The sequence below is a fragment of the Argopecten irradians genome, chromosome 1, assembly GCF_041381155.1.
Source record: "Argopecten irradians isolate NY chromosome 1, Ai_NY, whole genome shotgun sequence".
NCBI classification, from domain to species: Eukaryota; Metazoa; Mollusca; class Bivalvia; order Pectinida; family Pectinidae; genus Argopecten; species Argopecten irradians.
The window spans coordinates 70942775-70959208 of record NC_091134.1 but is presented as its reverse complement, the minus strand read 5'-3'; the positions used below and the strand labels follow the sequence as shown (position 1 = coordinate 70959208).

General features: G+C 36.9%; 2 protein-coding genes across 3 annotated transcripts; both read right to left on the bottom strand.

Annotated features, from left to right (window-relative positions):
• Positions 1-82: 82 nt before the first annotated feature.
• LOC138307378 (zinc finger protein 235-like) lies at positions 83-5660 on the bottom strand. Of its 2 annotated transcripts, none has more exons than XM_069248089.1 (2): positions 5054-5660; positions 83-2883 (listed from the first exon to the last, which is right to left on the bottom strand). In XM_069248089.1, exons 1-2 carry the CDS (start codon positions 5111-5113, stop codon positions 1828-1830), a joined length of 1116 nt encoding a protein of 371 aa, XP_069104190.1. In that variant the 5' UTR covers positions 5114-5660; the 3' UTR covers positions 83-1827. The 2 variants fall into 2 exon arrangements, with proteins under 2 accessions (XP_069104190.1, XP_069104198.1); XM_069248097.1 differs by lacking the exon at positions 5054-5660 and adding an exon at positions 4222-4306.
• A 1197-nt stretch (positions 5661-6857) lies between these two features.
• On the bottom strand, positions 6858-12037 carry LOC138307284 (zinc finger protein 260-like). Its single transcript, XM_069247940.1, has 2 exons — positions 11897-12037; positions 6858-10543 (listed from the first exon to the last, which is right to left on the bottom strand). Exon 2 carries the CDS (start codon positions 10245-10247, stop codon positions 8184-8186), a length of 2064 nt encoding a protein of 687 aa, XP_069104041.1. The 5' UTR covers positions 10248-10543; positions 11897-12037; the 3' UTR covers positions 6858-8183.
• Between the last annotated feature and the right edge of the window lie 4397 nt (positions 12038-16434).

The following is a 16434-nucleotide window of genomic DNA, read 5'->3' as shown; positions in this document are numbered from 1 at the left end:
GGCTAGCATTTTGTTTATCTTTCAACTACACTGCTCAAAAAAATTTTAAACCCTCCCTCCCTCCACTAAAATTTCTGGCTACTTGGTTTTTCTGCTCCTATTGCAATTAGTAGAATTACTAGAGATAGGTTTGCGGTGCTATTATACAATATTTACATCTATAAATGTCAGTTACGTGTATGATATGTCTCATGATCTCCTTTTTTACAAATATTTTAGTCATTGTCAATAGGCTAGTCAAAGGGATCTATTTTACATATAATTTTTGTACTTCTATATTTTAATGATTTTTCTCTCTACGATGGTATTGTAGTTTGTTATTCATTGTAAGGTTGTATGTTGTGATGTTATTAAATCTTGGCCAGTTCTTGCTTGTGCTGTTTTTATTACTACCAGAGACAGGATACAAAAAGCAAATAGCACTGATCGGATGAAGATTAGTATGTTCGTCGGATCATTAAAACGTTTGAACCGCTTGATTATATAATGCAATGACTTCAAAGCATCGCATCACGCTAATGGGATTTTTTACAGTGGGTAAAACAGTGGCTTCGGACTTCGTGCCCTCTGCGCCCTTTTTATAAGATGATCATAATTAGGTAGTGTGTGAAGTTCAGTATACACTATAGGCCGAGATACTCTGGCCCTGACACCAGACTTAGATATTATGACAGATAGATGTCTGTTGTAGTCCGAGATACTCTGGCCCTGACACCAGATTTAGACATTATGACAGATAGATCGAACAGTAACCCTATCATTAACCATATCGCAGTAAAAATGATACATAATCTGTATCACAATCTCAATAATCAAAGTGATATAAAATAAGACAAGTTTCCGGTGTCACGATAAAGATCATCTTACGATTATGTTACGACAAAGTGGTTTTTTTAGTTCATCTGAACCGAAGGGTCAGGATGACCTATTGTTATCATGCATCGTCCGTCAACTTCTTCTCAATAACCGAAAGGCTCAAGGCACTGATATTTGGCCTGTAGCATGCTGGGATGAAGGGCTACCAAGTTTATTCAAATGAATGATCTTGGCCTTAATTCAAGGTCACAGGGGTCAAAATGGCTAAAATCTTCAAACGTCTTCTTCTCAAGAACCAAAAGGCCCAGGGTACTGATATTGGGCATGTAGCATGCTGGGATGAATGATCTTGGCCTTAATTCAAGGTCACAGGGGTCAAAATGGCTAAAATCTTTTAACAACTTCTTCTCAAGAACCAAAAGGCCCAGGGTACTGATATTGAGCATGTAGCCTTCATTCAAGATCACAGGGGTCAAAAAGGCTAAAATCTTTAAACAACTTCTTTTGAATAACTAAGAGGCCTAGAGACCTGATGTTGAACTGGTGACATGCTGGAATGAATGGCTTCAAAGTTTGTTCAAGTGAATGACCTTCACGTTCATTCAAGGTCACAGTGGTCAAATTGACTAAAATCTTAAAACGACTTCTTGTAAATAACTAAGAGTCCTAGAGACTGGATATTGGATCTGTAGCATTACGGGGACCAAGGGACCTTCATTCATGGTCTAGTTCATCAAATATGTCAGAACCTGAACTTCTTCTAATAAAAGAGTTCTTCTGTATTGCCTTAATTGTTTGCCACAACTATATTCTTTGCCACAACTATATTATCGAGGTGTTGTATTGTGCCAATCGTCAGATGACCATTAAGGCCAATGGACCTCTTGTTCTCGTGTAATACCACTTATCTGTAGTAAGATGATCACATATGGATTTCACTAAATGTTGTTATTTTATGCATACCGTATTTGACGACACTGATTTGTGAATAGACCATATACAAACATAATTTTATTCCTTAAAATCATTCATCGCATGTTCTTTCTTGTCATGAATGACGACATGTCTTGCCATGTTACTCCTGTGAGAAAACCGTTTACCACAAACTTCACACATAAACGGCTTCTCGCCGGTATGTGTTGTAACATGTGCCGACAAGCTACAACTCTGTGTAAATTCCTTCTTACATATATCACACGTGTACAGTTTTACACCAGTATGAAGTCGAATGTGTGCCCACATGTGAGTGCTCTGCGAAAAACCTTTGCCACAAAAATTACATTTGAAAGGCTTCTCTCTTGTGTGTGTCCTAATATGTCTCGTGAGACTGCAGTTGCGGTCAAATTTTTTTCCGCAGATTTCGCAATCAAATAATTTCTCTCCTGTATGTACTAGCGCATGCGTTGACAAATGACCATATTGCGCAAACTCTTTACCACATTTTTCACAGTGAAACGGTTTCTCTCCTGTATGCTTCCTGTTGTGTGCTTCTAAGTGAATACTCAGATAAAATCGCCTCCCACAGACTTCACACTTAAACAGTTTCTCCCTGGTAGTATGTGTTTTGAGATGGGTTGACAAGTTGTTGTTCTGACTGAAGTCCTTGCCACAGATATCACACTTGTACGGTTTCTCACCTGTATGTATCCTCATGTGTTTCGACAGGTTGCTGTTATGATAAAACATCTTCCCACATACATGGCACTCGCAGTCTTTCTCTCCAGTATGGTTTTTGACATGTGTCCATAGGTTGCTGCGATGGGAAAACAACTTACCACAAATGTCACACTTAAATGGTTTTTCCCCGGTATGTGTTCTGATGTGTGTCAACAGGCCACGACTCCCGTGAAACGCTTTATTGCATATCTCGCACTCAAAAGGTTTCTCCCCTGTATGTGTCCGGATATGTTCTGAAAGACTACAGTTTCGGGGGAAACTTCTTCCACATATGTCACACGTAAACTGTTTGGTAGTTTTATGTTTTTCTTCGTGTGGCTGTGACATCATTATTTTGTTACTTGGGCGTTCTTTATTAGGTGTTTGGATACATATGTAGCTCGTGTGCAACTGAAAAAATGAATAAGAATATATTACGAATGTCTAAAATAATACAGTATCTCGACTGAATGCTACTTATTTATTGACGAATGAAGATCACGGTTTTTGGTTGATTCGACATCAAATAGGCATTTTTTTGTTTCTATATTCATGATGCAAAATTATTGGGTAATTTATCAAACTTATTATGAAGCCCTCTCCAAACCAAATTACAACCATTTATCAACACTAGGCCTATTAAAGGGACAGTTCACTCAGGCTAATTCTTTTACATAACCAAGAAGCAAAATATGGCATAAATGTATCGTTCTACGTTTCTTATGAAACATATAACATAAAATATTGACAAATTCCACGTCATTGATTAGCATTTTAATTGATACCGTTGTAATTACAAATCGTTGATCAATACGATTAAGCAGGTACAATATTAGTCCGCTAAACCTGCATATATTATTAGTCTTTTTTAATTTTTTTTTTTTTTTTTGCCCAATGGCAAAAAAGTCAGTAATATAGGCAGGTTTAGCGGACTAGTACAATATGTACACTCAGAAACATATGTATATAGGTTTCTGGTTCGCTGTACGCATATTCGAGCCAAAGTCACGCACGTTAAACAAATGAACTACATAACCACTGAGGAGGTGAAAAATGATTTTTTTAGGCAAGACAATTCACCTAAAGTAAACACACTACTGTCAGAGCGCTTTGAGCAGTTCTAGACAAAAGTTGCATTACTTTACGAGCAATGAACAGGGTTCATGTTCAACCACAATGTGTAATGGCGGACAGCGAGCGAGTTTGAACATTTCACACGCATTTCACCGCCATGGGCTTTTCTGGAATATCACAGTAAAACCGACTGATCTAATTTCTATTAGAACTGGGTTTAGATTTTTTTTTAATTTTTCTTTATTTTTAAAACAAATATTTTAGACTTTTTAGATAGAGACAAATCAATGAAGCGCGCTACATGTAAGACTTTGCCTCAGACCTCTTAATTTCTAGCTGTTCCAGTACATGAAACGCTGCTTCATTGAATTTGCCTCTGTCCACTTGGCATTCATTTTGGCTATGAATGCCAACTGCATTCATATTGGCTATGAATGCCAACTGAAAGACTTTCAATACTTAAATAAACTGTAACTATTTCTCAGATCCCTGTAAACCATATCATCGCAATCCGTGGTCCGCAATCATGAAAAAAATCTAATAAAAGGGAGATAACACGAATTTCATTAATACTCTAGCGACTTTGGCACGTTGGAACTAGCAAAAAGCAACAACTTTAATTATGAAATTAAATAACCACAAAATTGAAAAATAAATTACGCAATGAAGACCTACCATTCAATCAATATGGTGATGGGTGTCAGTTTTCATAAGATTAGATTAGTCTGTAGATAGCTACTAAAACTGGAGCCGGAAGTTTGATTCTAAATGTAATCAACGTGGTGGTTTAAAACGTGAACTCCGGAAAGTATAGAATTTAAAATCGACAAAAAATGTAGTGTACTGCATCAAACCATGATGACCACCTAGGACTGGAATTAATATAATTGTTCAAATGCCTTGACCATCATTCAATGTCAAATAGGTCAAAAAGGTCATCTTTCAACGACTTCTTGTTAATATTTAAGGGTCATAGAGACCACAGGGATCTGAGAATTAGTAACAGTTAATATAATCATGGACCCACCAGAGTGCCCTAAGACCATTTTTAAAATAGACGTTTTAGAGGTCTAGATTGAAAAACGATAAAAACCATACGCTAGTCTATATGCTGTCTTAATGACGGAAGTTTGTACAGATGTGTAGGATGATTTTGAAAGGAAAATTATCGCTCTTTTCGACGGTAGTTACCGTTTTTATGAAGATGTGCTAGAAATGTGTTTTTATAGCCGCTAAAGGTGGGTTAGAATTTGGAGTCTAAGGGCTTGTCATCATTCTCGTCATCCTCTATACTCCAGGGGTTCCGATCACTTACGATCTCTACACCCCTGGACTATCTCATAGTGAAATTGAAGGCAGCTCAGCTGAAAATATTTGACCAATCACAGACCAGCAAAGATTTCCTTTGAAGACTACAGAGAGAGCGACTCCCAACTTCAAAGCCACATAGTCAACCACAGTGTACCGTTATACGGCTCTTTTGATGTACATTAAAGGACTAAATTACCTGTAATATTTTCATGTTTGATGGTTTATGGAGTATGCTTGATGTAACTTGTTGTCCCATGGCTCGTGATGTTCATGTCGATGTAGTTGAATGATGATGGAGGCGTTGACTTTCAGTTGCATAGTTTTTATTTGGTTCCATATATATACTTAGTACAGTGGATAAAGGACCATATAGTCCTATACATCCTGACGGGAATTACAATCATAACTTCTCCGTCTACTAAAATACATGTGCAAAATTATTACCATGCTTCCTAGTGTTGGTTTCTTCATAGGTGTCCTGGTGTGAAGTGTGTCATGTTTGTAGTGTATGTTGTGTCCGGAGTGTCTATGGAGTGTAGAGTGTGTTAAAAGAATATCTCGAGTCTCTTATATATTCGATACCAGGAAGCAGGAATGGCGTAAAGATCACGATTCCCTAAAATTATGTCAGGCAATGATTCAATAACAACTTCCTAGATATGAACTAACTTCCTATATGGGCTTAATTCTTAAACGATGTTCCTGAATCAACTGCCTGAAGACATTTTCACATTGGTCAATCAAATTATCAAATTATATATAGCTTACTTTCACGTAAATCTTTAAATTAAATTTCCATTTCAAGGCATCGTTATACTACATACCTGTTCTGTTGCCTCCAGTTTTACGATGAGATAGTCCACAGGTGTAGAGATCGTAAATGATCGGAACCCCTGGAGTATCGAGGATGCATTCTCGTATATAGTACCATGTAGAGTATGATTTTTATCGTTTTTTTTTTTTATTTAGACCTCTAAAATGTCTAAACATTGTCTTAGGGCACTCAGATGGCCGGTCTATGATTATATAATCTGTAACTAATTCTCAGATCCCTGTGATACAGATATAATATCTTACCTTAAGTTTAAGGCCTAGCACATGCTGAGATGTAGGGTATGTAGCTGCAATATTGTAGCTCAAAGGGCTTCTCTAGACAGATACATGTAATTTCATCGTCTTTAGACCAGCTACAATTGGTGCCCATTACTGCTAGTAGAGCAAAGAAAAATAATTGAACACTCTATGTTCACCTTTGTATGCATATTGTTGAGTCAGTTTTGTAATCCTTACCTACTAGCTAGGCAGCGTATAGCCCGAGATACTCTGGCCCTGACACCAGACTTAGACACTATGACAGATAGTGTCTGGTTTAGGGCCAGAGCGCAGTAGTACTCGAAAACCTGGAATAAGCCGACACCGTTTGGTATCGGGCCAGGTCATCTCCGATTCAGGCTACTTACAAAATATTACCACCGAGAATCGCCACTTTCCTTGGTCTTTTCAACAAATGAATAATTTATCTTCTTATAGCCATCCATTTCATCACGAATGCACGTTCTATTGTGTCAACACAGTAGTTTCGTTTTCGCAGCTTTAAATTTCCCTCGTCGTCGTTGCCATTTTCTAGTAGTATGCAAATCACCTAAATCTCGACAGATTGCAATATTTGGGTAGATATAACATTCATTTGTTGAATAGACTAAAGTTAGTGGTGCTTCTCGGTGGTCAGTCTGAATCGGAGATGACCTGGCCCGATACCAAACGGTGTCGGCTTATTCCAGGTTTTCGAGTACTACTGCGCTCTGGCCCTAAACCAGACACTATCTGTCATAGTGTCTAAGTCTGGTGTCAGGGCCAGAGTATCTCGGGCTACATCTCAGCATGCTACATGCTTGGTAAGCTTTCCTGAAATTAAGAAGATTTTTAAATGATTTTTTTTTTCGAACCCTTAATACTTAAAAAATTACACCAAGAAGAGGAAGAACAAAAACACAAATTAGTTTGTTGAATTTCAGACTTTATAACACATTTATAGGTACAATGACAATGTACTTACCAACGAAGAATAGAAGTAATTAAATCATTTTTTTTATAGTTTTAACATTACTTTTATGATCATCCAACTAAGTTTTCTACATGCCACCATACAAATATGTGAAATGTGGGAGCAACTCTTTGAATAGTCCTTTTTTATAGTGCTCTGTAAGTGAGGCATGCTGCCAGAAAGAAGCACACCCCATGCCACCTGGCCACATTATACTGATGCTGGTAAAAGCAAACTTCTGACTTGCTCCACACAAAGCTCAACTTTTTCTGCAGGAACAGAAACTACCATTTTTTTTATTTTTGTATAGACTATGGTGTGTTTCTGCCAGAGGACATAACTCAGAGCCTATATGACAAGGGCAAGTACTCCACTCATGACAAAATGTGAGGTGGTTGAGAGACATTGGGAAATATAGAAAGGATAATAGCACAAAGGGTCACCTTTTACAATCATGTAAAAGGGACAGCAGATACAATTCTAATGCCCTACCTGTACTACAAATTTTAGGTTAAATATTACAACCTTTCTATAGTCTGGTGTACATCAAGGTACCATTTAATTAACAGTTATGCTTTCAGTTTGGATGAAAATGAGCACTATGTTGTTTGTATCCACTATTGACAGAGATATACTACATCCAGGGACTGGTTATGGGAATATACCAAGTAGAGTCTTTCAAATTATAAGAGCATCATGGATATGCATGATGCTATGATTAAATAATGTGCACCTCCCGAGTTCATTGTAAAAGAATCCATATAATTTCAGAAAATGGCAAATTTTAACACTTGGGCTCATTGCCTTTAGACTTTGGTAATGCAGATAAAAAAACCTTAAGGACCCACAAAAAATAATTGTGAATTGATAACAAACAGATATTTGATTATAAGGACTGCGGACCATCTTCCAAAAATGATTACAAAATCATTTTTTGAAAGAAAGCTACAATGTGCAGAGGTCTATTCCGTCTTTGCATATTAAAGAGTTAGCTCCCTTGCCAGTAGGTATCGATTGTTACATCATTATTTTGTGAGCGCAATTCACGTTGTTTTCTCTGAAACACTTGACGCACAATCAGTACTTACCCGCAAGTGCAGATATATATAACTCTGTAATATGCAAATTCGGAATACTAGTTATCGTCCCTGACATTGACAGAACACAGCTGGTTACTAATATGGTGTTGGAAATAAAATAAAGTCAAACTCAAATTATAGTATATATAGTCAAACTTGGTTATTCAATCTTATGACTGTTCCTGCACAGAGGTCCCTTTACATCATTCTATTGATTCTACATGTACATCCAATGCATGTGTTTTGACATGTTTTATCAAGTGAAATTTCCGTGAAAAATCTCTACCACACATTCCACATATATATGGTTTTGATTGAGTATGTGTTCTGGCATGTGTTGACAGGTGTCCGCTCTGGGAAAACCCCTTTCCACAGACATCACACTTATATGGTTTCTGACCCAAGTGTGTTCTCTTGTGAATAGATAGAGCACTACTCTGGGCAAACTCCTTATCACACGTCTCACATTTAAATGGCCTATGACCAGAATGGGTTCTGCTGTGGGATAACAAGTCGCTGCTTCTCACAAAATCCTTCCCACAAACATCACATTTAAATGCTTTTATTCCTTTGTGTGCTTTCACATGTGACGATAAGGAACTTTTTTGAGTAAAGGAATTACCACAAATGTCACAAGTGTAGGGTTTCTCTCCTGTATGTGTTCTCATATGTTTGGCCAGATCATTACTTCGCGAGCAGGACTTTCCACATACATTACACATGTAAGGTTTAATACCAGTGTGCATTCTTTCGTGTGTTATCAAGTTTCCTTTCTGTGTGAACAGACTGCCACAAATTTCACATCGATAGGGTTTAATTCCTGAATGTGTTTTTATGTGTATCTTCAGGTGACTGTTCTGAGAGAATTCTTTCCCACAGATGTCACACTTGTACGGTTTCACTCCTATATGGTTCTGTTTATGCTTTCGTAAGGAACTATTATAGGCGTACTCCCTACCACAGATGTCACACTTGAATGGTTTCTCATCTGTGTGCATTCTACTATGGGCTACCAGATTGCCTTTTTGTGAAAATATTGAACCACAAACATTACATTGATACGAACCATGCATTTTCATCTGTTTGGCACGAGATATAAAACTTTCCTCTGATTCGAGTGTGTCTTCTAATGTATGTGTTCTTTCTTGCTCTGATAAATTCCAGTTGTCAATAAATGCCATATTACAAACATCACATTTCAATGACTGCGTTCCCTCTGGTAGAGTACTACAAGGTAACTCCTTACCACAGATACTACAATAGTACATTGTCTCCTCATCATCACTTTCAGTCCTTAAATCTTTTGTTAAGTCCTGATTTTCTTCATCATTTTGGAAATTTAATCCTTGTTCATATAATGGTTTGTTTTCTTCCTGTGAATTCTGATGACATGTGTAATCCTGTGTCAGAAGTTCCTGGTCACTACTGTGATCATGGCCATTCATGACACATGGATGATCTGCATGTGTCCAGACATCTTGTAAACCTAGTCCAACCTCACTAGAGGTATTAGTTATCTCCCCTTTGTTGTTATCCCTCTCTGTATCAGCACTATCTTTGGTGTGTTCACTGTAGCTCCATTTACTTGCACAGTTTTTGGCGTTTGTTTCACTATGAACTGCAGGTTGATCTGCTGTTTCTTGGTTACCCAATTCTCTGTTACTATTGGCCAGGGTCTCTTCCTTTTCTTGAACAGTACCTGTTTTTTCCATGCTTATATGAGTTTTGATATGTTCTTTTAACTCTAAAGTGTCTTCAAAGCCCTCACTACAAACATGACATGTTTCGTTGCTGTCGTCCATTGTTTGTAGATTTTTGTTGTGCTCTGATTTACTATTCTCGTGTGGCTGTATACTCAAGTCAATGGGTTCTGTGTTGCTGTACTTGTGTTGATTCTTACTTATATTTTCATTGTCTCTCATGTCAGTGTCACCGTGCTGTTGTACCCTTACTTTGTTTTTGTGTTCACTAATGTGTTCATTGTCTTTGGTTTGCCCTCTTTGTTTTACACTGAAGTCAATGGGCTCTGTAGTCAAGCCACTGCTGTAGTGTTCCATTATGTATCCATTGCGTTCCATTATATGTCCATCATGTTCCGTTTCATGACCATTTTGTTCCATTATGTGTCCATCACCTTCCGTTACATGTCCATTTTGTTCCATTATGTGTCCATCACCTTCCGTTACATGTCCATTTTGTTCCATTATGTGTCCATCACCTTCCGTTACATGTCCATTTTGTTCCATTATGTGTCCATCACGTTCCATTTAGTGTCCATTGTGTTCCGTTTTGATACACCCTCCTTCTTGCAGTCTGGGTTCCATTTTGATACCCTTAATTTTCAGTTTCAGATGTTTATTTTGAAGAATATTCTATAATCATAATTTCTGTATTTGTCTTTATAGTATTGCAGCTGATGAAGCTCCTCCATTGTGGTAATTTCTGTCCATGTTCACATCCTTTAGATAAAACACATCCTAAGATTAATATTAACCTCAATGTAACATGTTCTTATACTGACGTACAATGTGCATATCTAGAGGGAGAGGACATCAAACTGGACCTGTAAATAATAAAATGTTATCAATTAGATATTCAGAGATACCAAAAAATTTTGAGTAACATTTTATACTTTTGCACTTTTATCAATACAGCCTTACTACATAATAAATCCCAATTCAATTATACTTCAGAGCTTACACCTAAACAAGACATATATAAATATGATAGTGTACGGTCATATACTACTGTATGACCAGAGGCCATCACATGTCTTACAGGGTGACCTTAATTTGAATGGATGGAGCATCATCAAACATATCCTAATGTTTCAAAAGTGTTTTGTCGTGCTTTACTTCTAACACTGTTGCAGTAATCCTCGATACTCTAAGGGTTACTATCACTGAAGTTATATCCACTGCTGGACTATATTACACAGTAAAACTGGAGGAAGCTCAAGAAACAGCGTAATTTGATCTTGTGATGTATAACGGTACACTATTGTTGACCGTGTTGCTTTGAAGTTGGGCGTTGCTCTCTCTGTATTCTTCATTGTCTCTGTAGGCCTGTGATTAGGAAGTTATTTTCTCCTGGATTGACTCCAGTTTTACTAACTATGAAATAGTCCAAGGGTGTATAAAACGTCAGAGTCAGTAACCCCTGGAGCATCGAGGATGGTCCTGATATAACGTCAGTGATAGAAGTCTAAACCCTGGATCATCGAGGATGGTCCTGATATAACGTCAGTGATAGTAGTCTAAACCCTGGAGCATCGAGGATGGTCCTGTGGTGGATATATCGTCAGTGTTAGAAACCCATGGAGTATCGAGGACAACAAGCAGGGTATGATTATTCGTTCTAGTGACCCCCTAATCCCTATTGAGATTCCTCCTCTAGACTCTTTTATATTCGGACGTCTGATAGATGTCTCCGAAGAGAGACATTTATCAAACGTCCGAATATAAAAGAGTCTAGAGGAGGAATCTCAATAGGGATTAGTGACCCCCCTGCACAAGCCTGTGGTCATCCTATATACTCCAGTGTTACTATCACTGTCGTCGTTATAATGTCAGTGATGGGCCTAACTATACTAACTTCGATTCTGGAGTTAGAATTTTGAGCCTGCCCTAGCTTTATCCCTATTGAGATTCCTCCTCTAGACTCTTTTATATTCGGACGTTTGATAGATGTCTCCGACGAGAGACATTTATCAAACGTCCGAATATAAAAGAGTCTAGAGGAGGAATCTCAATAGGGATTAGTCCTAGCTGGCCTGTGTTTTAAAAAGCAAGTGAAGTCTTAGACTTTGCGTTTGTCTTGATTACATCAGACAAACGTGCTTCAGGGCATTATACAAAGGTTCAAGTACAAATATGGACAGCTGTAGCTAGACATGATCATACACTAACACACTTACCCTGTTACTTTCACATAATTTCCCCATTGGAGATGTCAATAATTGAGTTAATGGCGTCACTTCCGGGTTTTGATGGAAACAATGCGGATTTCGGATTGACAAAAGTGAGCCGGATCACGGATTCAATCTTTATTCATCCTTGATACTCCAAGGGTTACTACCACTGTCATTTTAACGACAGCGATATCGATAGTAAATAATAAGTAGTCCCTGGGTATCGAAAAGAACCCACGCCAGATTTATCCATATAGTGTCATGTACATTTTTTTAAAATTTGTATCAAGAGAATAACCGAATGTGTAACATAAGGTTAGAAATTGAAATTGCATGTATTACAACAGCAGTGTATTATCTGATTATTTCGCAAACGTATCGTTTAAAGTCTTACTGTTTAAGAGAAACACAATCCTTAAATATCTTGAATCCCGTCCTGTGGGCACACAAGATTTCGCTAAGACATTTTTTCTGTTTAGACGGACCGGTCCGTGCGATTCTGTTCGATTTCCACGATATACGCAAATATTTTATACAAAAATGTACAATAAAAAAAATAAACATATAATAGTGTATTTCTTAAGATAGCATATGGGAAGTATATATAAACACCATATGTTTACATAACAATAAATACAATCGCGAACTGAAATCACACTGATAATATACACACGTGTGTGCGGTGTGTGCTTCTTCTATGTATACTGTATGCAAGCCGTCAGTCTACTGAGAATTTCAATGATCATTACTCATTCAAATCTTCATCAATATACATTACACTTGGCATGAATTACTTTCTTTAGATATAGGTTACATATATTATTATTTGCGGTAACATTACTGCGTAATTTCGTAAAATATTTTGTGTTGTCGGTCGGATCTAGATCTGTACATGTAAGCTTGGCTTACACACATGTATACACTCTGCGTCTCTTCATATTTGAAATCGTCATTACTCCGGTATTTTTACTCCAATCTTAATGAAATTTTGTACAGATATGCATTATGGTATGACAAACAACATATCTTATGTTGTCGTTAGGTTTTTGTAATATTTTTAATGCTATGATGTGTTGTCGGTAATACTGAACATACACACTCACGATATAAACCTGACCAGTCGCCGATCTCGTAACATTAAAAAAGGTATAAAGTCTTCATTTTTATTCCAATCTTAATGAAATTTTGTACATAGATGCATTATAGTATGACAAAAAACAAATCTTCTGTTGTCGTTAGGTTTTCAAAACATTTTCGATGTTACAATGTGTTGTCGGTATACCGTCACGGCAAACCTCTTGTCACTCGATCTATCGTTGACCAGCGGCCGATTTCAGAATATTCAAATCGCTCTAATTCCTTCATTTTTGCTCCAATCTTCATAAAACTTGGTAGAAATATTCATTTTAATGTACTGAATAACATATCCTGTGTTGTCACTAACTTTTCCTTGTATTTAACGTGTTGTCGTTTGTTGTCGTTTCTTGTCGTTTGTTGTCGTTTGTTGTCGTTATTAAGTGTGACCGTAGAATTCTACATGTACATGTACAATTATATATTCGTGGTATATGCTGTTTTTATTTTTTATATTATGTACATATTGAAAACATTCAAAGAACACATACAATTTACATTTGGTAGTAGACTATAAAGGTTACACCCTTTTGCACAATATTTAGACTATGACGTGTAGACACGGAGTGCACAAGATTTAGACTGCAGATAGACACTTGCACGTGAAATAATTATATAAAGTCATACGATAGAAGTTAGGCCTAAATTAATCGTACATTGTAGAGCACTAGGTTTAAAAGTTAGTTTACACTCAAATATATCTGTACATACAATTCACTTTGTATCCCACCAGAAATATCTAATATACATGTTTATTTAAATTTTCATGTACAATGAAGATGTTATAACCCTTTTACATGTATACGCTTGCAGAAATCATGTCCATTGACGTTGCATTTCAAAAGCTTGCCAATTTTCATGTCAATGTCAAAATTTACTAAAGTAAAAAAACTAAAAATTTACAAAAATTTTCTAAAGTATTGGAGGGATCTTCCACAAATTTCATAATTATGTAGGTTCCCCTTGGGCCCTTGTTGTGCATATTGCATTTTGATATCTTTCAATGTACAAGATGGCCGAATTTTGATAGTTGAAATTTGAAAAGCAGAGAAAAGGTCACTCTTTTAATTTTCAGATATAGATCAATCTTTTGGTGGGCGCCAATGATCTTTGATCTTTAAATTTGTACTTCCGCATTTGCCTGTCAATAATGTCGAGACGTCCAGCAGATCAGACTTCGACGGAAATGAAATCGAATGAGACGCATGTCAATTTGCCATCAATTGATGGAACTACAAGTAGTAGGGATCATCTCGGATTTTAACAACGAGAAAAAAAAAAAAGAAACGTTTGGTAGCTTTACTCATAAACATTTTGTGATTACATTTACATGTCAACTTCGCTAGCCAAGTGTTTGTATGCCGATTCTCTTGAGAAGCGGCCTAAAAACCCTTGGCTAGCGAAGTTGATATACATGTATGAATCAAAATTGTTCACTGAAATGAGTTAATTGACAGAAAGGGTACGGGTCATTGTGTTGAGTTCAAAGGTCAAGATTGTCTCTTTTATTATCTTATAATGAAACAAAGTTGTTAAATAAAACTCACCATAGGTCACAGGTCAAGGACAAAGGTCAATGGATCATCATCCAATTTTAGCACGAGTCGCTATTGATCACTACTTTGTTTCTCTTATGAGATAAGATTTTTGTGATATCATTATGAAGCTGTTCAGAATTGGTTCTTACTGATTTCATAAAGCGTGCGTTACCATAGTCAGAGAACAAGGCTTATTGTCAGCAGCTTATGTGGAGACTTACATCATGGTGGGTCAGTCATTTATAATTAGTTTGACTTACATCATGGTAGGTCAGTCATTTATAATTAGTCTGACTTACATCATGGTGGGTCAGCCATTTGTAATTAGTCTGACTTACATCATGGTGGGTCAGTCATTTGTAATTAGTCTGACTAACATCATGGTGGGTCAGTCATTTGTAATTAGTCTGACTTACATCATGGTGGGTCAGTCATTTGTAATTAGTCTGACTTACATCATGGTGGGTCAGTCATTTGTAATTAGTCTGACTTACATCATGGTGGGTCAGTCATTTGTAATTAGTCTGACTTACATCATGGTGGGTCAGTCATTTGTAATTAGTCTGACTTACATCATGGTGGGTCAGTCATTTGTAATTAGTCTGACTTACATCATGGTGGGTCAGTCATTTGTAATTAGTCTGACTTACATCATGGTGGGTCAGTCAATTGTAATTAGTCTGACTTACATCATGGTGGGTCAGTCATTTGTAATTAGTCTGACTTACATCATGGTGGGTCAGTCATTTGTAATTAGTCTGACTTACATCGTGGTGGGTCAGTCATTTGTAATTAGTCTGACTTACATCGTGGTGGGTCAGTCATTTGTAATTAGTCTGACTTACATCGTGGTGGGTCAGTCATTTGTAATTAGTCTGACTTACATCGTGGTGGGTCAGTCATTTGTAATTAGTCTGACTTACATCATGGTGGGTCAGTCATTTGTAATTAGTCTGACTTACATCATGGTGGGTCAGTCATTTGTAATTAGTCTGACTTACATCATGGTGGGTCAGTCATTTGTAATTAGTCTGACTTACATCATGGTGGGTCAGTCATTTGTAATTAGTCTGACTTACATCATGGTGGGTCAGTCATTTATAATTAGTCTGACTTACATCATGGTGGGTCAGATATTTATAATTAGTCTGACTTGTCTGTATTTTAGTTATCTTGAATGAAGATTATGGTCAGCCCTACAGACAGCCATATATTTATATATCAGTCTCCGTATTCAGTCCATATAGGAATCCTTTGATATTAAACAAGAGGCCCAAGAGGCCTTGACGGTCAACCGAGTGCTGCTACAGAAAGAGCATTGCAAAGTTGGTTCAAATTTATAAAAAAATATTTACGAATTAAAATAAACTATAAAGTTGAACTTTCGTATTAGAATTTTTATTTTTTGTTTTTCATTTTGATAGTTAGTGTATTATGTTACCAAACCTTATGCTTAAAATTCCAATTTGCTTTGCTAACCTTAAACAAGAAAACCAAACTAGAAGTCAGTCAGTGTCAGTGATTTTATAAATTTCACTTTTTAATCTATGGAGATTATTTGGTTCCATCAAACCTGTGAGTTCAGAAGAAGATTTTTGAAATTTTAGCCATTTTAACCCTGCCCCTCTGGTCCCTGGGGGTCAGCCAGGACCAATATGGATATGGTGTTAAAATGCTATTTCAGGCTAATAATTCTAACACAGTTTGACTCATTTCCTATTAAAACTAAGCAAATAATGTTCATAAATGTGTTTTTCCTACATAGACTATAGTAAATTTGACCCCCTCCCCAGGGGAAAATCTGAGATCCCATGGCCATGAAATTCACAATTTTTGTAAAGGGCCTTAAGACCTTCCAATCTATGAAGAGTA

Bases quoted from the DNA above. Each gene is read 5' to 3' on its own strand.
- LOC138307378 (XM_069248089.1), bottom strand. From the start codon at position 5,113: ATGGGACAACAAGTTACATCAAGCATACTCCATAAACCATCAAACATG. The intron at 2,884-5,053 runs GTAATTTAGTCC...TCATTTTTTCAG, and splicing joins CAAACATGAAAATATTACAG to TTGCACACGAGCTACATATG.
- LOC138307284 (XM_069247940.1), bottom strand. From the start codon at position 10,247: ATGGAACGTGATGGACACATAATGGAACAAAATGGACATGTAACGGAA.